The sequence below is a fragment of the Eublepharis macularius genome, chromosome 5 (assembly GCF_028583425.1).
Source record: "Eublepharis macularius isolate TG4126 chromosome 5, MPM_Emac_v1.0, whole genome shotgun sequence".
In the NCBI taxonomy this organism is placed as follows: Eukaryota; Metazoa; Chordata; class Lepidosauria; order Squamata; family Eublepharidae; genus Eublepharis; species Eublepharis macularius.
In genome coordinates, this window is record NC_072794.1 from 127510458 (window position 1) to 127525565 (window position 15108).

The following is a 15108-nucleotide window of genomic DNA, read 5'->3' on the forward strand; positions in this document are numbered from 1 at the left end:
CTGACATAAGAGACAAGACAGAGCAGTTTAGCTTCTTGCCCCTTCCCCACTACAGCCCACATACTTTTGTCGCTATTACTTCGTGTGGATCCCACGACACTGGAAATCAGCTTTTCTGGGGTTGGAAGTGGCTGTTGAGAGGAGGAGAAGAAAGTAAAGATCCATGATGTGTCAGCAGATAGTTGGATCCAACTCATTTACTGGACAAATTTGTTGTGGGAACCATAAGCTACTCCAGGAATATTTTATTGAAAGCATAGAACATAACTATTTTAAATAAATGAAAAATGAGTAAAGAACCATGCATGTGATAACAAGTATATATATGTGTTATGTGTAGGGGGGTCATAGGTGGACCCCCTGTTACCTGGTGAAGCTAAAACAAATGGACCATTCCAAACTTTGGTAGTACCACAAACAAACAAAGATTTGAACTGGAAATCGGGGAAAGTAATATTCCTGCTCATTTCCCATGAGAAAAAGTAACATCTTACACTGGGATCTAGAAATAATTTTTTGCAAACTGAAACAGATTTGTACATGCAGAATGGCTATTCACCTTGTGCAAGATGCACGCAAGGAAAATCAAGCCACATCCAAAGATTTTCTTTTGCATGTGCAAACCTTTACCCAGCTTAGAAGTACAATTAAGGGAGAAATCCTAAACAGGTCTACTAAGTAAGCAATGTAGCTTATTGCCAGGAAAGTATTGCTAAGATTGTAACCTAAACCAGTTACTGTTTGAAACATGTTGCATTTGCATGAACAGTTATGTGAACATTTCTTCTTCCATTCCCACTTCTCCAGATCTTAGTCTTAGGTAGGAATGCTTGAACACCCACTGGCTTGGCTCATTTACCAGCAGGGGTTTTTTTCTGGGAAAAGAGGTGGCGGAACTCTCAAGAGGGAAAGGAGGAAGAAACACATGGGATTCTTTAAAATAATATTATTTTCAAGCACTATTGCCGAGTATTTTCAAAGGTGCCAGAATTCCGTTCTACCGCGTTCCCCCTGAAAAAAAGCCTTGTTTACCAGTCATAGGAAAGGAGACAATTTTTTGATAATTGGTTCAATTGTTCCATGACCAATTCATGGCTGTTCACATACAAAGTGAAGCAGCCCAACAGTGCCATACAGGTAACTGGCTTTTCCTGCAGCCAGGGCTGACATTTCCCTGTTGTGCCATTAGAAGGCTTTGGAAGGCTCGTTTTTTAATCAATAATTGCTATTGAGCTACTGTGATTAATACAGGCAGCACATTTGCCCTTATAACACTGTAACAGAATGGACTAGAGACTTTGGTTAAAATGAAAGCTGGGACTTCAGCAATAGTGTCAATTCATCTTTAGAATGTTAGATTACAATAGTGCAGTAGCAGTTACTAATTAAAACCAAACAAACTCCAACAGCCTTCCAGGGGCAAAATTGTCCAAAAAAATGCAAGGAAATTGATAGCTTGCTCTGAACTATCAATGGCTACATCCGTAATCAGTTATAAATAAATGCTGTTTTTTTTTAAAAAAAAAACCCTCCTATCCTTCAAGGTTAATCTAAGCAGTCTTTAGCTAATGGCTGTCAGTCTACTTAGATTGGTTACACTTTGCACATGTGCAGTTTTGACACTGTTACTTCCAGAGCAAGTACATACCAACCTGCCTTGTATGTAACCAGCTATTATGAATTTGCATGTGAAGATATATGTACAAACCTGGTGCTCCGGTCTCTTTCTACAAGCCTCTGATGGTAAATTAATTGTGGCATAAATGCAAACTTACGGTCCCATTCCTTTGCTTTACCTCCAGGAGATTCTCATCCTAGACCTTTGGAATACTGTTATCAAAGACAGCGGATTCTAGGTATACTGAAAAAAAATCTTTCAAAATGCTTAAGCACAGTTTCTGAGCTTCAGCTTTTCTATAGATTCCCTGTGGCTTGTAAATGGCAGGACTACAAACAGACTGAACTCCTACTGACAGTTCCCTGCAAATAGGACTTAGAGCCACAAATGGAAAATGGATTAAGAACTGTAGTGGCAGGAAAACACAACACTTTTGTGCTTTCAGAGTTTGCAGAAGATTAGACTGCTTATGCTTTCTTCTCTAATGCACTGCTGATTTCAATAGGTTCTCTGCAATATATTATGCTGTTCCCAATTTCAGGGGGAATTGTTATTTATCACCTTGAGGAATATGATCTAGTTACTTTTCTCATGGTATGGTACAACATTAGCCACCTGAAGGAAGGCCTATGCACACACTTGTTCTCTTGGTTAATTTTTTAAAAAAAATTATTAGAGTTAAGAGTCTCAAATCCATCTTCTTTACATTAAGACTTTCAAACTGCTTTCAGACATCCAGCTGCATGGGCTATAAGCATGAACCTGTCTTGCTGTGTGCTCATTACTCCTGACTCCTCCCCATCACATAATGAAGGGGTCCTGGTTAACAACTCCAGTTAGCCATGAAGCATAAATGCTGACACATGGGTCATCTAGCATTAGCCTTCCTCCCACTAACCAGTATCCTGGACCATGATTTAATTCAGGTTTAGAGTCCCCGCTTGCAATGAGAAAACTAACTCTAGTTAAACCAGGTGGCTGCATTCATACATTCAAACTGCACATGGTAACTGATGCTGGTTTTAAAACAGCATTCCTGGGTAGTGTTGTACGAAAAGGGAGAAGTGAGGAAGCAGAAGAGAGATGCACACAAGTTTGGAAACTAGTCATGTCTAGACCATAGTCAGTTTAAAATGATGACTGAATGCAGCCACTGCAGTTACAACACTAACTACTCTTCGATTAGATCAAATATAAGGGAGGGAATAAGAGTAATTCCACCCCAATGACATTAGTGATGCCCTCACTTCTCTCGGGCGGGCGGGGGGGGGGGCAGTTCCACATTTGTCATCATTCAGCACGATGTGTGCCCTGCAGACAACAGGGCCAGGCATGCACTACTGCCACTTACCACTTCTGAAATCAAATAGATACTTTGCAGCCAGGAGATGTACTTTCCCACTTCCATAGATCACAAATACATCGGGTAGCAGCACTCACTGCTTGGCCCATGAAGGGTAGCTTTAGCCATACAGGCAGATGAATGGAAGGTTTGGGCCTTATGTACTTGTGATGGAAGTATTATCCTAATTTATTCACAGCTACAGCAGCCAATAGGTTCAGGGTTCTAAGGGACTTAGGGAGCAATTGTACACAGGCTCATTCGGAAGTAAGTTCCATGGTATTCTGTGGGGCTTACTCCCAGGAAAGGGCCCTGAGGACTGCAGACACAGCCAGAAAAGGACTGGGAAGAGGGAAAGAGATGGATAGTGTCAGATGTAGGGGTTAAGGATTTTTAAATTAAATCTTTTTAGCCTGATAGGGAACTGTTTTAGACACATGGGAAATAGTTAACTGCATAAGCAGCTGGGTTTAGCTGAGTAAAAGTTGATTCTTTGATACCAATGTTGTTTAACAAGGATATCAGGATGTAATCCTTAGCAAATATAATTGAAATACTGAACTCCTTTCCCTCATGTTTATATACTGTATGCTATACATATTGCGTATTTTACAAAAGAAACTCTTCACTTTAGAGCACTGGCACATGTGCATGTGCATGTGCGTATGCGTGTGCTGGGCTTCTCTCATCCCACGCATGGGCTACCGGCTTGCCATTTTACATAACAAAGCTTATTCTAACCTCAGTGAAGTCCTTTAGGCTATTCTAGGGAAAGGGAAAAGCACGAAGGAAACTTTGGTGGGGTGTCTAAGTGAGGTACAGCCAGGGACCACCCCCCCCCCCCAGTAGGTCACAGTACTCAATATATAGGTTTGGAATGTGCAGCCAGTAGCTCTTGCTTTGACTTCACTTATTTTTCAAAATAAACAAACAGGATAGGTGCAACAGACTCAAACTACAGACTTATGTTGTACTGGCTAATAGATACCATCTGCCCAGCTGATCAGCAGATGCTGTTCACTCCGGGAGTGGGAACTCTCTGTGAGCTCTAGCTCAGCATCTTGTGCCGATCAAAGACAGTCTTCCTCTGCTCCTGCACCTGACGCTTCCACCGTTGCTGAGCTCCTTCCACTCTCTCCAGCACTGTGTTTGCCCTGGTGCTCGCAGAAGGATGCACAGCTGCCAGCGAATGGGCATCCTGAAATACAGAGGGGGAAAGAATAAAAGGCAGCTGTGGGGCAGGGAAGGGACAGGGAGGCATTGGGTCATGACCTGAAAGGGGGTTTAGAGCAAAATGGAACAGTGCAAATGTGCACAGACTTTATACAGATAATAAATGCAAACTATGTAAGTATCGATCATGAGGAAACATCATCATGTAGTAATGTCTTCCTAACATTCTTCAGTGGGGAACGGTAGTTGCCTATGCCATGCCCACAAAAATTCAAAGTCATCATGTAATGGTAAAATATCCTCCTTAAACATATTCTTACAAACTATCAATCACATTCCATGGCCTGAGACTGAAGGACAACAAAGAAACATCGAGGTAATAAGACATTTTCCATCAATTATACTAATAACCTAAAATCACCTTAAGCCAGTCAGGCTCCCAGGAATCCTGGGAATCCTGTCACCAGGACCCCCACATGGGGGGAGGGTACAATTTATTGTCACCCAGAGGTCCAGAGGGGCCCAGCAGCAGCCAAGTTGCAATCCCCATTACCATGAAGGAAAAAAACAAGTGTAAACTGTAAATCATGCCTGAGGATATTTACAGAAACCCATTTTTTTGTATCTATCATCTAAATCTCTTGTGAAAGTTACTGGAGCCGATCAGAAGCAGTGTCAGATCAGAGATCCAGAGTCTGTAGCTGCAAAATAATAAACAGTCCCATAGCAACTTTAAGACTAACCAACTTTATTGTAGCATAAGCTTTTGAGAACCACAGCTCTCTTTGTCAGATGCAGTGTCAGATCAGCAATCTCAAGCAACATTCTAAACTGCTGGTAGGGTTGCCAACCTCCCGGTGGGGCCTGTAAAACTCCCAAAATTACAAATTATCTCCAGACAAACCAGATCACTTCCCCTGGAAAAAATATGTGCTTTGGAGACCAGACTGTATGGTATTATACCCCGCTGACCTCTCTCCCTTCCCCAGATACTGAGCCCCCAAGCCTCCAACCCCCCCCCAAATCTCCAGGAATTTCCCAACCCACAGTTGGCAACCCTAACTGCTGGGCTTCTTGGCCCAACCTAAGGCCCTTCTCTAGAACAGAGGAAGTATACTTGGACAGCTAAACTAGGACTGTGTGAGTGAAACTGAGCACAGAGAGATTTGTTTTGCCTATATTTGACATGGTTTATCATATAAAAAACTACAAGTCCCAAAGTTTCTTTTGCATAGGCAGGAGGGAGCGATGCCACCATGAGAGAGTGGGAGCAAGTGCCGCTTAGGCTTGCCATTCCCTCTCTTCCCCCCACTGCCTCCCACCTGGTCATTGGAGGGAAGAAAAGTGCAAGAACGCCATGCTGGGGGTAAAGCGCACTCCCACATGCTCTAGAGCTCGCCCACACATGCCCATGTTGCACCAGGCATGATATCATTTCTAGTGCAATGTGGAAGTAATGGGTCATACTGAGGGCCAACTGAGTGAAAATCAGCTCCAAATTTAGCATTTGGAGCCAATTTTCACTTGATTGGCCTTGGTGTGACCCATTACTTTTGCATCGGGCCAGGAATGATGTCATCTCTGGTGCAACACAAGGTGGTTCAAAGCATGCACACAAAGTAAGTAACTCCCCCCATCCCCCAGTTTGCCCCCCTAGGGACCTGGCAACCCTAATACTGCTGCTTCTTCTGATAGGATTTGCTGCCCCCCCACACACACAGAGCATGCTGCCATGTGGCTATAAATACAAATCAGGGAGCCAGAAATGTAAGGAGGTAAAAGAAAGAGAACAAACAGAAGCTATAAGACACCAATCTATCCTCCAGTTTTTCAAGTTAGACAAAAGTTTTTCTGTAGTCAGGTAATAATACTGTTTTTGATATGATAAACAATGTCAAATACAGGGGGGGAAATCTCTCTGCTCTCAGTTTCACTCGCACAGTAATTTCAGAATTAAAACAAACTTTTTTCATGGCTCATACAATATACATACAATCATAAAATATACATACAATCTCGTGAGCCATGAAAAAAGTTTGTTTTAATTCTGAAGTTACTGTGCAAGTGAAACTGAGAGCAGAGAGATGTGTATGGGTTGAAGGATTGTGGTGTTGGTATGGTGGAGGCATGTTACACATTTATATCAGGCCTGAAAATATAACACTTGGGCCCTCCCTCCCTGTCACATCATCCTCTAATGGGATTTTACTACAACCCTCTAGGTCTCTGCCTTCATAGCGCAAAACCTCTTTGAGGGCCTACTTGGCCAGAGACAGTGGCAGGTATATTTGAAAAGTAAATAAACAAAATATTTATTGGTACACGGATTGTCAAGATTATATGGGTTCCATGAGTATCTAGCTCATACATTTTCATCTCACTCAAAGAGTTCCTGGGGTACACAGTTCTCCCTTGCCTACTTTATCTTTAAAAACAATACAAAACAAAACAAAACAAAACAAAACAAAACATGAAGTAGTGTGACTTGTGCAAGGGAAACTCATGTCAGAGTAGAGATTTGAACCTGGGTCTTCCAGATCCTAGTTCAGAACTCTACCTATTGTATTGTGCTGGCTCTCAGGTGTTTTGCAGACTGAACATCATGCATGTAGCATTGAATCTGGAACTGAAAGACTTCTATTTGCCAGGCCGTAAAGAACTTTTACAATTGCTGTTCTCAAAGTGCTGGATAGAATGCTGATCTTTGAAGAGAAAATCTGACAGAAAATGTTTCCCAAGACATTAGAACATGTTCAAAGATCACTAATGTATCTGGGATTCCGGCTGACAGAAAACTGTACCGGCAAAATGTAGCTCCCCTCTATTCCAATTGCTTATTTAGGGGCTGGTTTGAACAACTAAACTTTGAGGTGTGCTGTTACTCTCCCTCCACCCTTTCAAATTTTTCCCCAATGCAGCCCACAAGTCACCGCCAAGAACAGACCTATTCCATACATACCTCGCTCTCTTCTTCATTGTGCAGTGGGTGGGTGTAGGCATCAGGCTTGCGAATCAGGGGGTCAACCAGCATTAAAAAGGCCATGTAGAGAAGAAGGGCTCCAATTACCGAGAGGTAAATGATTATTATGATCTGTACGTGAACAGCCACAGCAATATATCATTAGGGATTCCGGCTTCTTAAGCCATCAGTTTAAGAAAAAAATAACCACATGGCCCCAACATTTATACAACAATAGGGAGATATCATCTCATTTAGGGAGAAAGCCCATGTAGGGATGTGTGAACTGGTATATCTAGCTGAAAATATACCCAAAACCAAATCAAATCCAGAATCCTTAGATATACCAATATTGACAAAAATATTTGTAATTAAATGGGTCTTTGTGGGGGGCTAGAAGGGCTATTATTGTAGCAAATAACACCAAAATTGCAGCAGAGTGAGGGCAGCCTATCCTCTAAAGACCCACTAAGTTTTAAGAAGATTGGATCAAGGGGTTCCTATTCTGCAAGCCCCTGAACAAGGTCCCCACAGGTGCTCTCCATTGTATCCTATTGGGGTGTGTGTGTGTGTGTGTCCCATGCTTTCTCCAGGACAAAGAAGCCTTAGCCAAATACACAATATCAACTGCTGACCCAAAGTCTCCCCAAAAGAATAAAGCCCAACAGAACCAAAGAATCTCAGCAAAACCAATCTGGCAGAAGGCACAAACTCCTTGCCCTTAAGCTGCAGTTTGGGTTGTTGTTTTGGTTTTTCACAGCTTTTCCAGGCCATGGAATCAGGAGACTCTCATAGGCATATTGAAATGCACATTAAAGAGAATTAAATTTCTGTCCAATCATGGCAATTTTCTCATAGACCACGTAAGAGAATCATTGTGTGATTGGACAGATAGTTCAGCTTTCCTTAACATGTGATTCCATTTGCCTGAGCGTGTTGCCTCCCTCCCCCTTCCTTGGACTTGGGAAATCTGTGAAAAGCAAAAACAACCTCCCACCCCCACCCCAGGCTTCTCTACATGGCCTTTCTGATGCTGACTTTGTCCTAGAGGAAGCATGGGATTCATCTTCTGCCCATAAGATATAATGGAAAGTTGCAGGGAGAGACCTTGTTCAGGGGCCCATAGAATGGGGCCTCATGACCCAATTTTCTTGAAACTTGGGGGGGGGGGGGTAGAAGACAAGCAGACCACTCTCTGCAGCAATTTTGGTGTCATTTGCTCCAATAGCAGCCCTTTCGCACACACACACCCCGGAAAGTTTTCCCCATTGGGAATAATGGACCCAGTTATTTTTGGAATCCCGCCCCCAAAACCTGGAACCAAATTTCAGGAATAATTTCTGATACCCAAATCTGAAAAAAATATCTGCTAGACCAGTGTATGTAGCTTCAGAATGACCAGGAGAGATGGTATGACTGAACCAAGATAGATAAAGGTAAAAGTAGTCCCCTGTGCAAGCACCAAGTCATTACTGACCCATGGGGGGGGGGACGTCGCATTATGACGTTTTCTTGGCAGACTTTTGTTATGGGGTGGTTTGCCATTGCCTTCCCCAGTCATCTACACTTTACCCCCAGGAAACTGGGTACTCCTTTTACGGACTTCGGAAGGATGGAAGGCTGAGTCAACCTTGAGCTGGCTACCTGAACCCAGCTTCCGCCAGGATTGAACTCAGGTCATGAGCAGAGCTTGGGCTTCAGTACTGCAGCTTACCACTCTGCGCCACAGGGCTCCTAATGAATCAAGATAACAAGCACTTTAGATTAAGCTTTCCAAAAGCCACCTACCACACAACTGAATGATGGGTTCAGCTGCTTCCTGACAGTTTATAGGATTAATCTAAACCATAATTTATCGAATGCAGTTGCAGTGGCTGCATGGAAGCACCAGGGATTTCTGATGTGGCTACCAAGGAATTCATTTGTTGCATTTACTGGTATAGAACACTGATCTGTTGTGGCCACATCAGCGGCCAGTAAGCATACTCTCTGGCCACAACTACAGCCAGAAGACCCACATCTGATGAAGAGAACTGTGGTTCTCGAAAACGTATGCTACGGTAAAGTTGGTTAGTCTTAAAGGTGCTACTGGACTCTTTACTAAAACCCACATGGGCACTACCGATTGCAGCTTTCAGAAGCACAAGTAATGGAACTTTTCCACTCTGCCCATCTAGACATATGTGATGGTGTGTGTGTTTTAGAGAAGCATGGAAGGGCTGTGTACACACACATTTGCAGGATTGTTAAGTGTCAATCCCTCTCAGCTACTCCTAGGACTCTGACTGAGTAGCCAGGGTTGTAAAAGAAGAAGGTCTTTTTCAGTCCTAGCAGAGAGAGATCCAGTGTGAGGAGAGGAGAGTCCTCCTATTTGGGCTGGTTTGGGCTAGGCGTTGATGAGTCAGGACACTTGTCTTTATATATATATTGATTTGTTGAATTTTATCTCAAAAAGTTTCAACTCTTGACTTCATGTAACCTATCCCCTCTAATGTGTTTTAAAAAACACCTCTGGAGCCATTTCTGTGGTTTAAGGACAAGGGAATGTCATAACATCTTTTAGATTAATGTGTATCACACAGGCACCACAGATAGTCCCTTCTCGCCTTCATCAGTGACTCTCCCACCCTTTTAATCTCTGTGCTTCCTGGAAATTGCCAGTAGCTGCAGTTCTTTGTTGATTACAATCAGGAAAGACCAAAGAGGCATAACTATCTTGTGTAAACAATGGGCTTGGCTTGTACCTTGATGGTGGTGGTGCTCCGTTCTTCATACTTGCACTCACACAGCAGGCAGTATGCTTCAACATCATTTCCAGGCACAGGCATTGGTTCCACCACATGCAGGCAATTACTGTAATGGTGAGAGACAAGCATCAGAGGTGGATGTCAGAGAAGTTATGCAATGGAGGAAAGCAGAAGGTGTTGGCTCCTAAGAAGGAGATATCTGAATAAAAGATGGCAGTTGGGAAATAGCACTGGCTCAAGTTGACAAGGATGGAATTTGGAACCACCATATCAGCCACTGAATTAGAATTCATCAGCAAGTTCAAGAGTAGGCTTTAACAGGGACTCGGGATTCCTCCTCTGAACAGGGCCTTCCCAGCTTGTCTTAATACAGAGGATGCTCTAGGAAATGACAAGGCATGAGGAATTTTCACTGCTGCCCCGGTTACCTTCTCCATCAGCATTTTGAAAGTGCAGATTATGGGGCCATGAAAATGTCCATAGGTGTGTGTTTCATAAACTCAGAGTGGCCATTTTAGGTTACTTCCATACATATGATTTCAAAACAGGCAGTTTCCTTATAAGCAGGGAAATGTAGCACCAAAGATACAATTCTGAAAACTGCTAAAATTGTCATTAAAACTTCATTCTCTGGATCAGTAATGCCAACCTAGTAACGTGTGTTTTATTCTGCTTTCATTTTCTAATTCAGCTATTTATGTCCTTGCAACTTGGTTGCTACACCATTCAACATCTTGAGTCCAATGAGAGCAGGATAGAAATGTTTAAATGTGTGATTTGAATTTATTTTACTGAGGATCATTTCAGCTTAAGAGTCAGGAAGAGAAAATTATGGATCCTAGCTATTCACACTGGCCAAACCTTAAAACTTGGATTGAAGCCAAAGAGCCTTCTAGAGTGGCCAGATGAAAAACCAGGATTTCTAACTGACAGAGGCCATTTGCTATGGATCAGGGAACATCAAAATGGCCTAGGAACAAACTCAGAGGCCTCTGTGGAATTGGCAGCCCCACAAGTTCACTCAGCTCAGCCAGTGGTAGCAATGATGGGCTTCAGTTCTTTGTCATCACCACTAGCCATGATCAAGCTGAGCAGTCTCTGGAGGGCTGCCAGCACTGCAGTTGCTGATAGGCTTGCTCCTGGCCATTAGTGGCCATCTGGGGAACTTCCCCTGGGAAATTTCCCTGTACATTCAAGGGACAATCTGGCCCTGGCTTGGATGTCGTTGCTGGAGGCCAACTTACCAATCTTTCTGTGACACATTCTTCTTATATATTTGTCCACTGATGTTCTTGTATAGGGGGCAGATACACTTACAGCGGATATCCTCAAAGCTCTACATATGCAAAAAAGAATATAAATATCATAAGGAATACTCATCAAAATGTTCAGGCCTATCACAGAAGGAGATACAATAGGACCATAATGCATGTTCATTAGCAATCTTTTTCTCCTGCTCAATAACTTTCTCCAAAAGATCACATTTAAAAAGCTAAATGCCACTAGATTTAGCATCTTGATGATCTTAGATTGAAAATAAATTCTTCCTATTCATAAAAGGCAAGGCTCAAGTTGTGTTTAGCTGCAGCTCAGCTAGAAAGCATTCAACAGAAACCCATGTCTTACAGGTTTAAGATACATGTACACTCAGAAAAAGTTATCATTGTGTTCAATAAGGCTCGCTTCCATCAAGTTATCTCAACCATACAATTCTATAAGGACAAGGCAGTATCTTTGACTGGATGGTCTGACATATGTTCTTCAGAAATGTTCTTCAGTCTATCGAAGAATATAAAAAGCAACAATAATCTTGGGCATAATAATCTTGCCCATATGAATCCTGAGAGAGCTCCACTAGCATCAGAAGCAATTTTAAGCATGTGTTTTTAAGCATCTCTTCTCTTAAAATGATCAATGGGATCTGGAACTGTAGCTAGAAATTGACACAATTAGTCCCCTGCAATGCTTGTCCCCTCTCTTGCATTTAGTGCCTTTTGAAAACCCTCTACCAACCCTCCCGCTTCCACACCTTGGTGGTCTCAGATGGTGGTACTAGGACACACCAGATAACAGCAGCAAGGGACAAGAATTTCATGGTTTCTCCGATGGCTGCATGAGCACCACAGGAGCCTGAAACAAAGAAAAGAGATCAGAAAATTCTCCTTTGTGGAGCACCACAGATCATGTTCCGTGACACTAGGTTAGGTGATGGCCCCCAGCACACTTGCTACAAGGCTGCATGCCACACCATTTTGATCGGCACATGGAGACAGTTCTTTACCCAAGGGACCAAAGTGAGTCACTGAGGGCTGGCTGAGGCTTGGGTTGCTCCCAAAGTGTCTGGCCGAGTGCAACGTCGTCTTCCCACCCCCTTGTTGCCAGCAGAACCACCAAATCTTCACAGATAGACTTGGGGGGTGGCACTAGGGCCATAAAGGTAGCCTACCTCCATGGTAAAATATTTGTTAATCTAAACATTTTTCTGTTTAATCCACACTATACTGTTGACAATAGGGGTGCATCTTCCTCATTATCACTAACAAGCCCAAGTCTCCGAGATTTTTTCAGTCAAGCTTTAGAGCAATAAGTTGGGACTCTTTCTGTTGCCTGATTGTTAAATGTGACGACTATGACCCAGTCAGAGTGGGTGTAGCACTGTCCGCTGTTGTCGCCCCCTAAAATATTGGAACTCAAAAACTGTCTCAAAAGGGAAGGCGAAGTATGCTTCAAGAGGGGCTTCCTCCCTTGGAAAAAGGATGCAACTCTTGCAGCCATTAATTTTTGGGACTTTTATCTGTTCAATCAAGAGAGAGAAATTTTGCACAGCTTGCATACAAGATACTGCAAAGGACAAGCAGTACTGAAGAGGTAGGTAGGTGTTATTCCAATAGTTCCACACATTACAGAGCAATCCTAAACTGATCTTCCCAGAATCCTAAAGTCTATTCAATAGGGCTTACTATGAGGAAAGTGTTCTTAGGGTGGCATCGCTAATCAAAGTAAATCAGCTCTTGCAGTCTGCAGAGTCCTTAGTTCCTCCACATTCTATCCTAATCTAATGGACCAAGTTACACCCATAGATTGGAAGACAGCCAAAATTGGTGTAACAGTTCAGAGATACAGACAGATTCTTGCTTGGCTGCCTATGGAAGCTCCAAATTGCTCTCAAGACAAAGGTCAGTGATGGAACACATACCTTATACACTGAAGATGCTGGGTTCAGTGCCTGGCGTCACGAATTTAAAATGATAGGGTTGAAAATAAAATGACAATTATCAAAACGCTGCTATACACATCTCTGGTGCAACCATATTCAGAATACTGTGTACAGTTCTACTCAGAGGATCTCAGAGAGCTGGAAAAGATAGCAAAAAGTCAAATGGAAGGACTGGAGCACCTTAAGAAATTGTTTTCTTTAACCAAATGGAATACATTAAAATTAGGAATGGCAAGGAAACAAATTTCTCTCTCTCATAATAACTTGGCATCACCCAATGAAGAGGATAGGAAAGAGGTTCAGAACAGGTAAAATAAAAGTATCTCTTCACACTAAACATAATTTGTACATGGGATCCACTACTACTAGCCCAAGCTTGCAGGTCCATGTGTTCTTTCGGACCTAGGGCACCAGCTAAGAGTAATCTATATTTTTTCTTCTGTTGTACCACATAAGAGACTCAGGTATTCTAACTAATGCTTTAGAGATCAGAATGAAGTATAGTTTTAAAATTGTATTTTAAAGGGAAGAAGGTATTTTTGTACCGCTTCTTTGTCCCAGTAGCCTTAGGTGCAACTTGAAACATTTTCAGTGAAATCCTAAGCAGAGTTCAGAGAATCGTAGGGTTGGAAGGGACCTCTAGGGTCATCTAGACTAACTCCCTGCACAATGCAGGAAATTCACAACTACCTTCTCTCCCCGTAACCCAGGGACCCCCTCCTCCATGCACAGAAGATGACAAAACACCACCAGGGTCTCTAGCCTGGGGGAAATTGCTACCTGACCCCAAGGTGGTGACTGGCCTTATCCTGGGCATGTTAGAAGGGGTCACGAGAACTAAGCACTGATGTAACCCTTCCTGCCCTTCCTCTCACGAGCTGCCCAGGTTCACAGAATCAGCATTGCTGTCAGACGACCATCTAGCCTTTGCTTAAAAATCTCCAAAGGAGAGCCCACCACCTCCTGAGGCAGTGGGCTTAGACTGGAGTAACTCTGCTTAGGATTTCACTGTTTGTATCTAGCACCATCCAATATAAAGAAGTCTGCAACGCTCCCTGTTCTCCGCGGTAAAACCTCTACAAACTGCAGACCTCTACTATATCTTTTTGCATCACACAGTGACACTCCTTTTTTTGTACTGAGTGGCCTCATGAAGCGTTCTGAAGAGTTTGAAAGCTTTCTTGGTAATATTTTTGTAATAAAAGGCATAATACATATGCTAGCCTCTGGCTAAAGCAGCTTTCAGCGAGGAGGAGACAAATTCCGGTTAGTGGTGGGCAGATCTGGCAAGGGTAATCATCTGTAACAGCTAAATTGAGCTTCCATATTCAGAAGCAGTATACTTCTGGTTGCCAATTGTTGAGGACAAAGACATATGACGACGCACTGGCGCATTTCTGAATGTCTCTTGAGGAACTACACAGCAAGACATCATATTTTGTCGGGAAAATGTAACCTCTGTTGGAATCCACTGTCACACACTCATTCATCACAGGGGAGAAAACTGACCCATTTCCGGCCACTGAACATGACATTCGCGTGCATTACAAGATGCAACCTGACCTACATAATCCCCGAAGTTTTCTCCCCAAATGCACAAGCGCTCGTCTCAAGGTAACAAAAAATATACCCACCCCCGCAGAACTGGCTCCTAGAAACAGCAGACTCCAGGCTAGTCTTCACTCACGTTTTCCGCTGACATCATCTTAACAGACACCACTTGCAGCCAACCCATAGGCTTGTCAAGAGGTTGCCCTAAGAGACCATTAACCAATTCTTACCCTTAGCCGCAGAAGGAACAAAAAATCCAGGACAAGGGAGCTCTGGCTAACAAAAGTTTAGAATGTAGGGCTGAGGAGCTGGACCGTTTACGCTGCCTCTCCTGTGCTCCTCTTTTCTTGATATCAGGATTCATAGGTTCTGGTGGGTCAGCTACAGCCCAGTAAGGAAAGCAACCTCAGCGGAGTTTGTCCCCTTGACGCACCGAGGGCATCAGGCACCCCGCGAGTAACGCTCCAGGTTGGCGCCTGGGGGAGTTCAGCGATTCTACTC

General features: G+C 43.1%; 1 protein-coding gene across 2 annotated transcripts; it reads right to left on the bottom strand.

Annotated features, from left to right (window-relative positions):
• Positions 1–230: 230 nt before the first annotated feature.
• TMEM9 (transmembrane protein 9) lies at positions 231–14750 on the bottom strand. Of its 2 annotated transcripts, none has more exons than XM_054981259.1 (7): positions 14691–14750; positions 13036–13065; positions 11869–11969; positions 11084–11175; positions 9837–9945; positions 7093–7224; positions 231–4158 (listed from the first exon to the last, which is right to left on the bottom strand). In XM_054981259.1, exons 3-7 carry the CDS (start codon positions 11932–11934, stop codon positions 4009–4011), a joined length of 549 nt encoding a protein of 182 aa, XP_054837234.1. In that variant the 5' UTR covers positions 11935–11969; positions 13036–13065; positions 14691–14750; the 3' UTR covers positions 231–4008. The 2 variants fall into 2 exon arrangements, with proteins under 2 accessions (XP_054837234.1, XP_054837235.1); XM_054981260.1 differs by having other exon boundaries at positions 13036–13194; positions 14691–14727.
• Between the last annotated feature and the right edge of the window lie 358 nt (positions 14751–15108).

Excerpts from the sequence above, each read along its gene's own strand:
- TMEM9 (XM_054981259.1), bottom strand. The coding sequence starts at position 11,934 with ATGAAATTCTTGTCCCTTGCTGCTGTTATCTGGTGTGTCCTAGTACCA. Across the intron at positions 7,225-9,836 it reads GGAGCACCACCACCATCAAG|ATCATAATAATCATTTACCT; the intron begins GTACAAGCCAAG and ends GTTCACGTACAG. Across the intron at positions 4,159-7,092 it reads ACAATGAAGAAGAGAGCGAG|GATGCCCATTCGCTGGCAGC; the intron begins GTATGTATGGAA and ends TCTGTATTTCAG.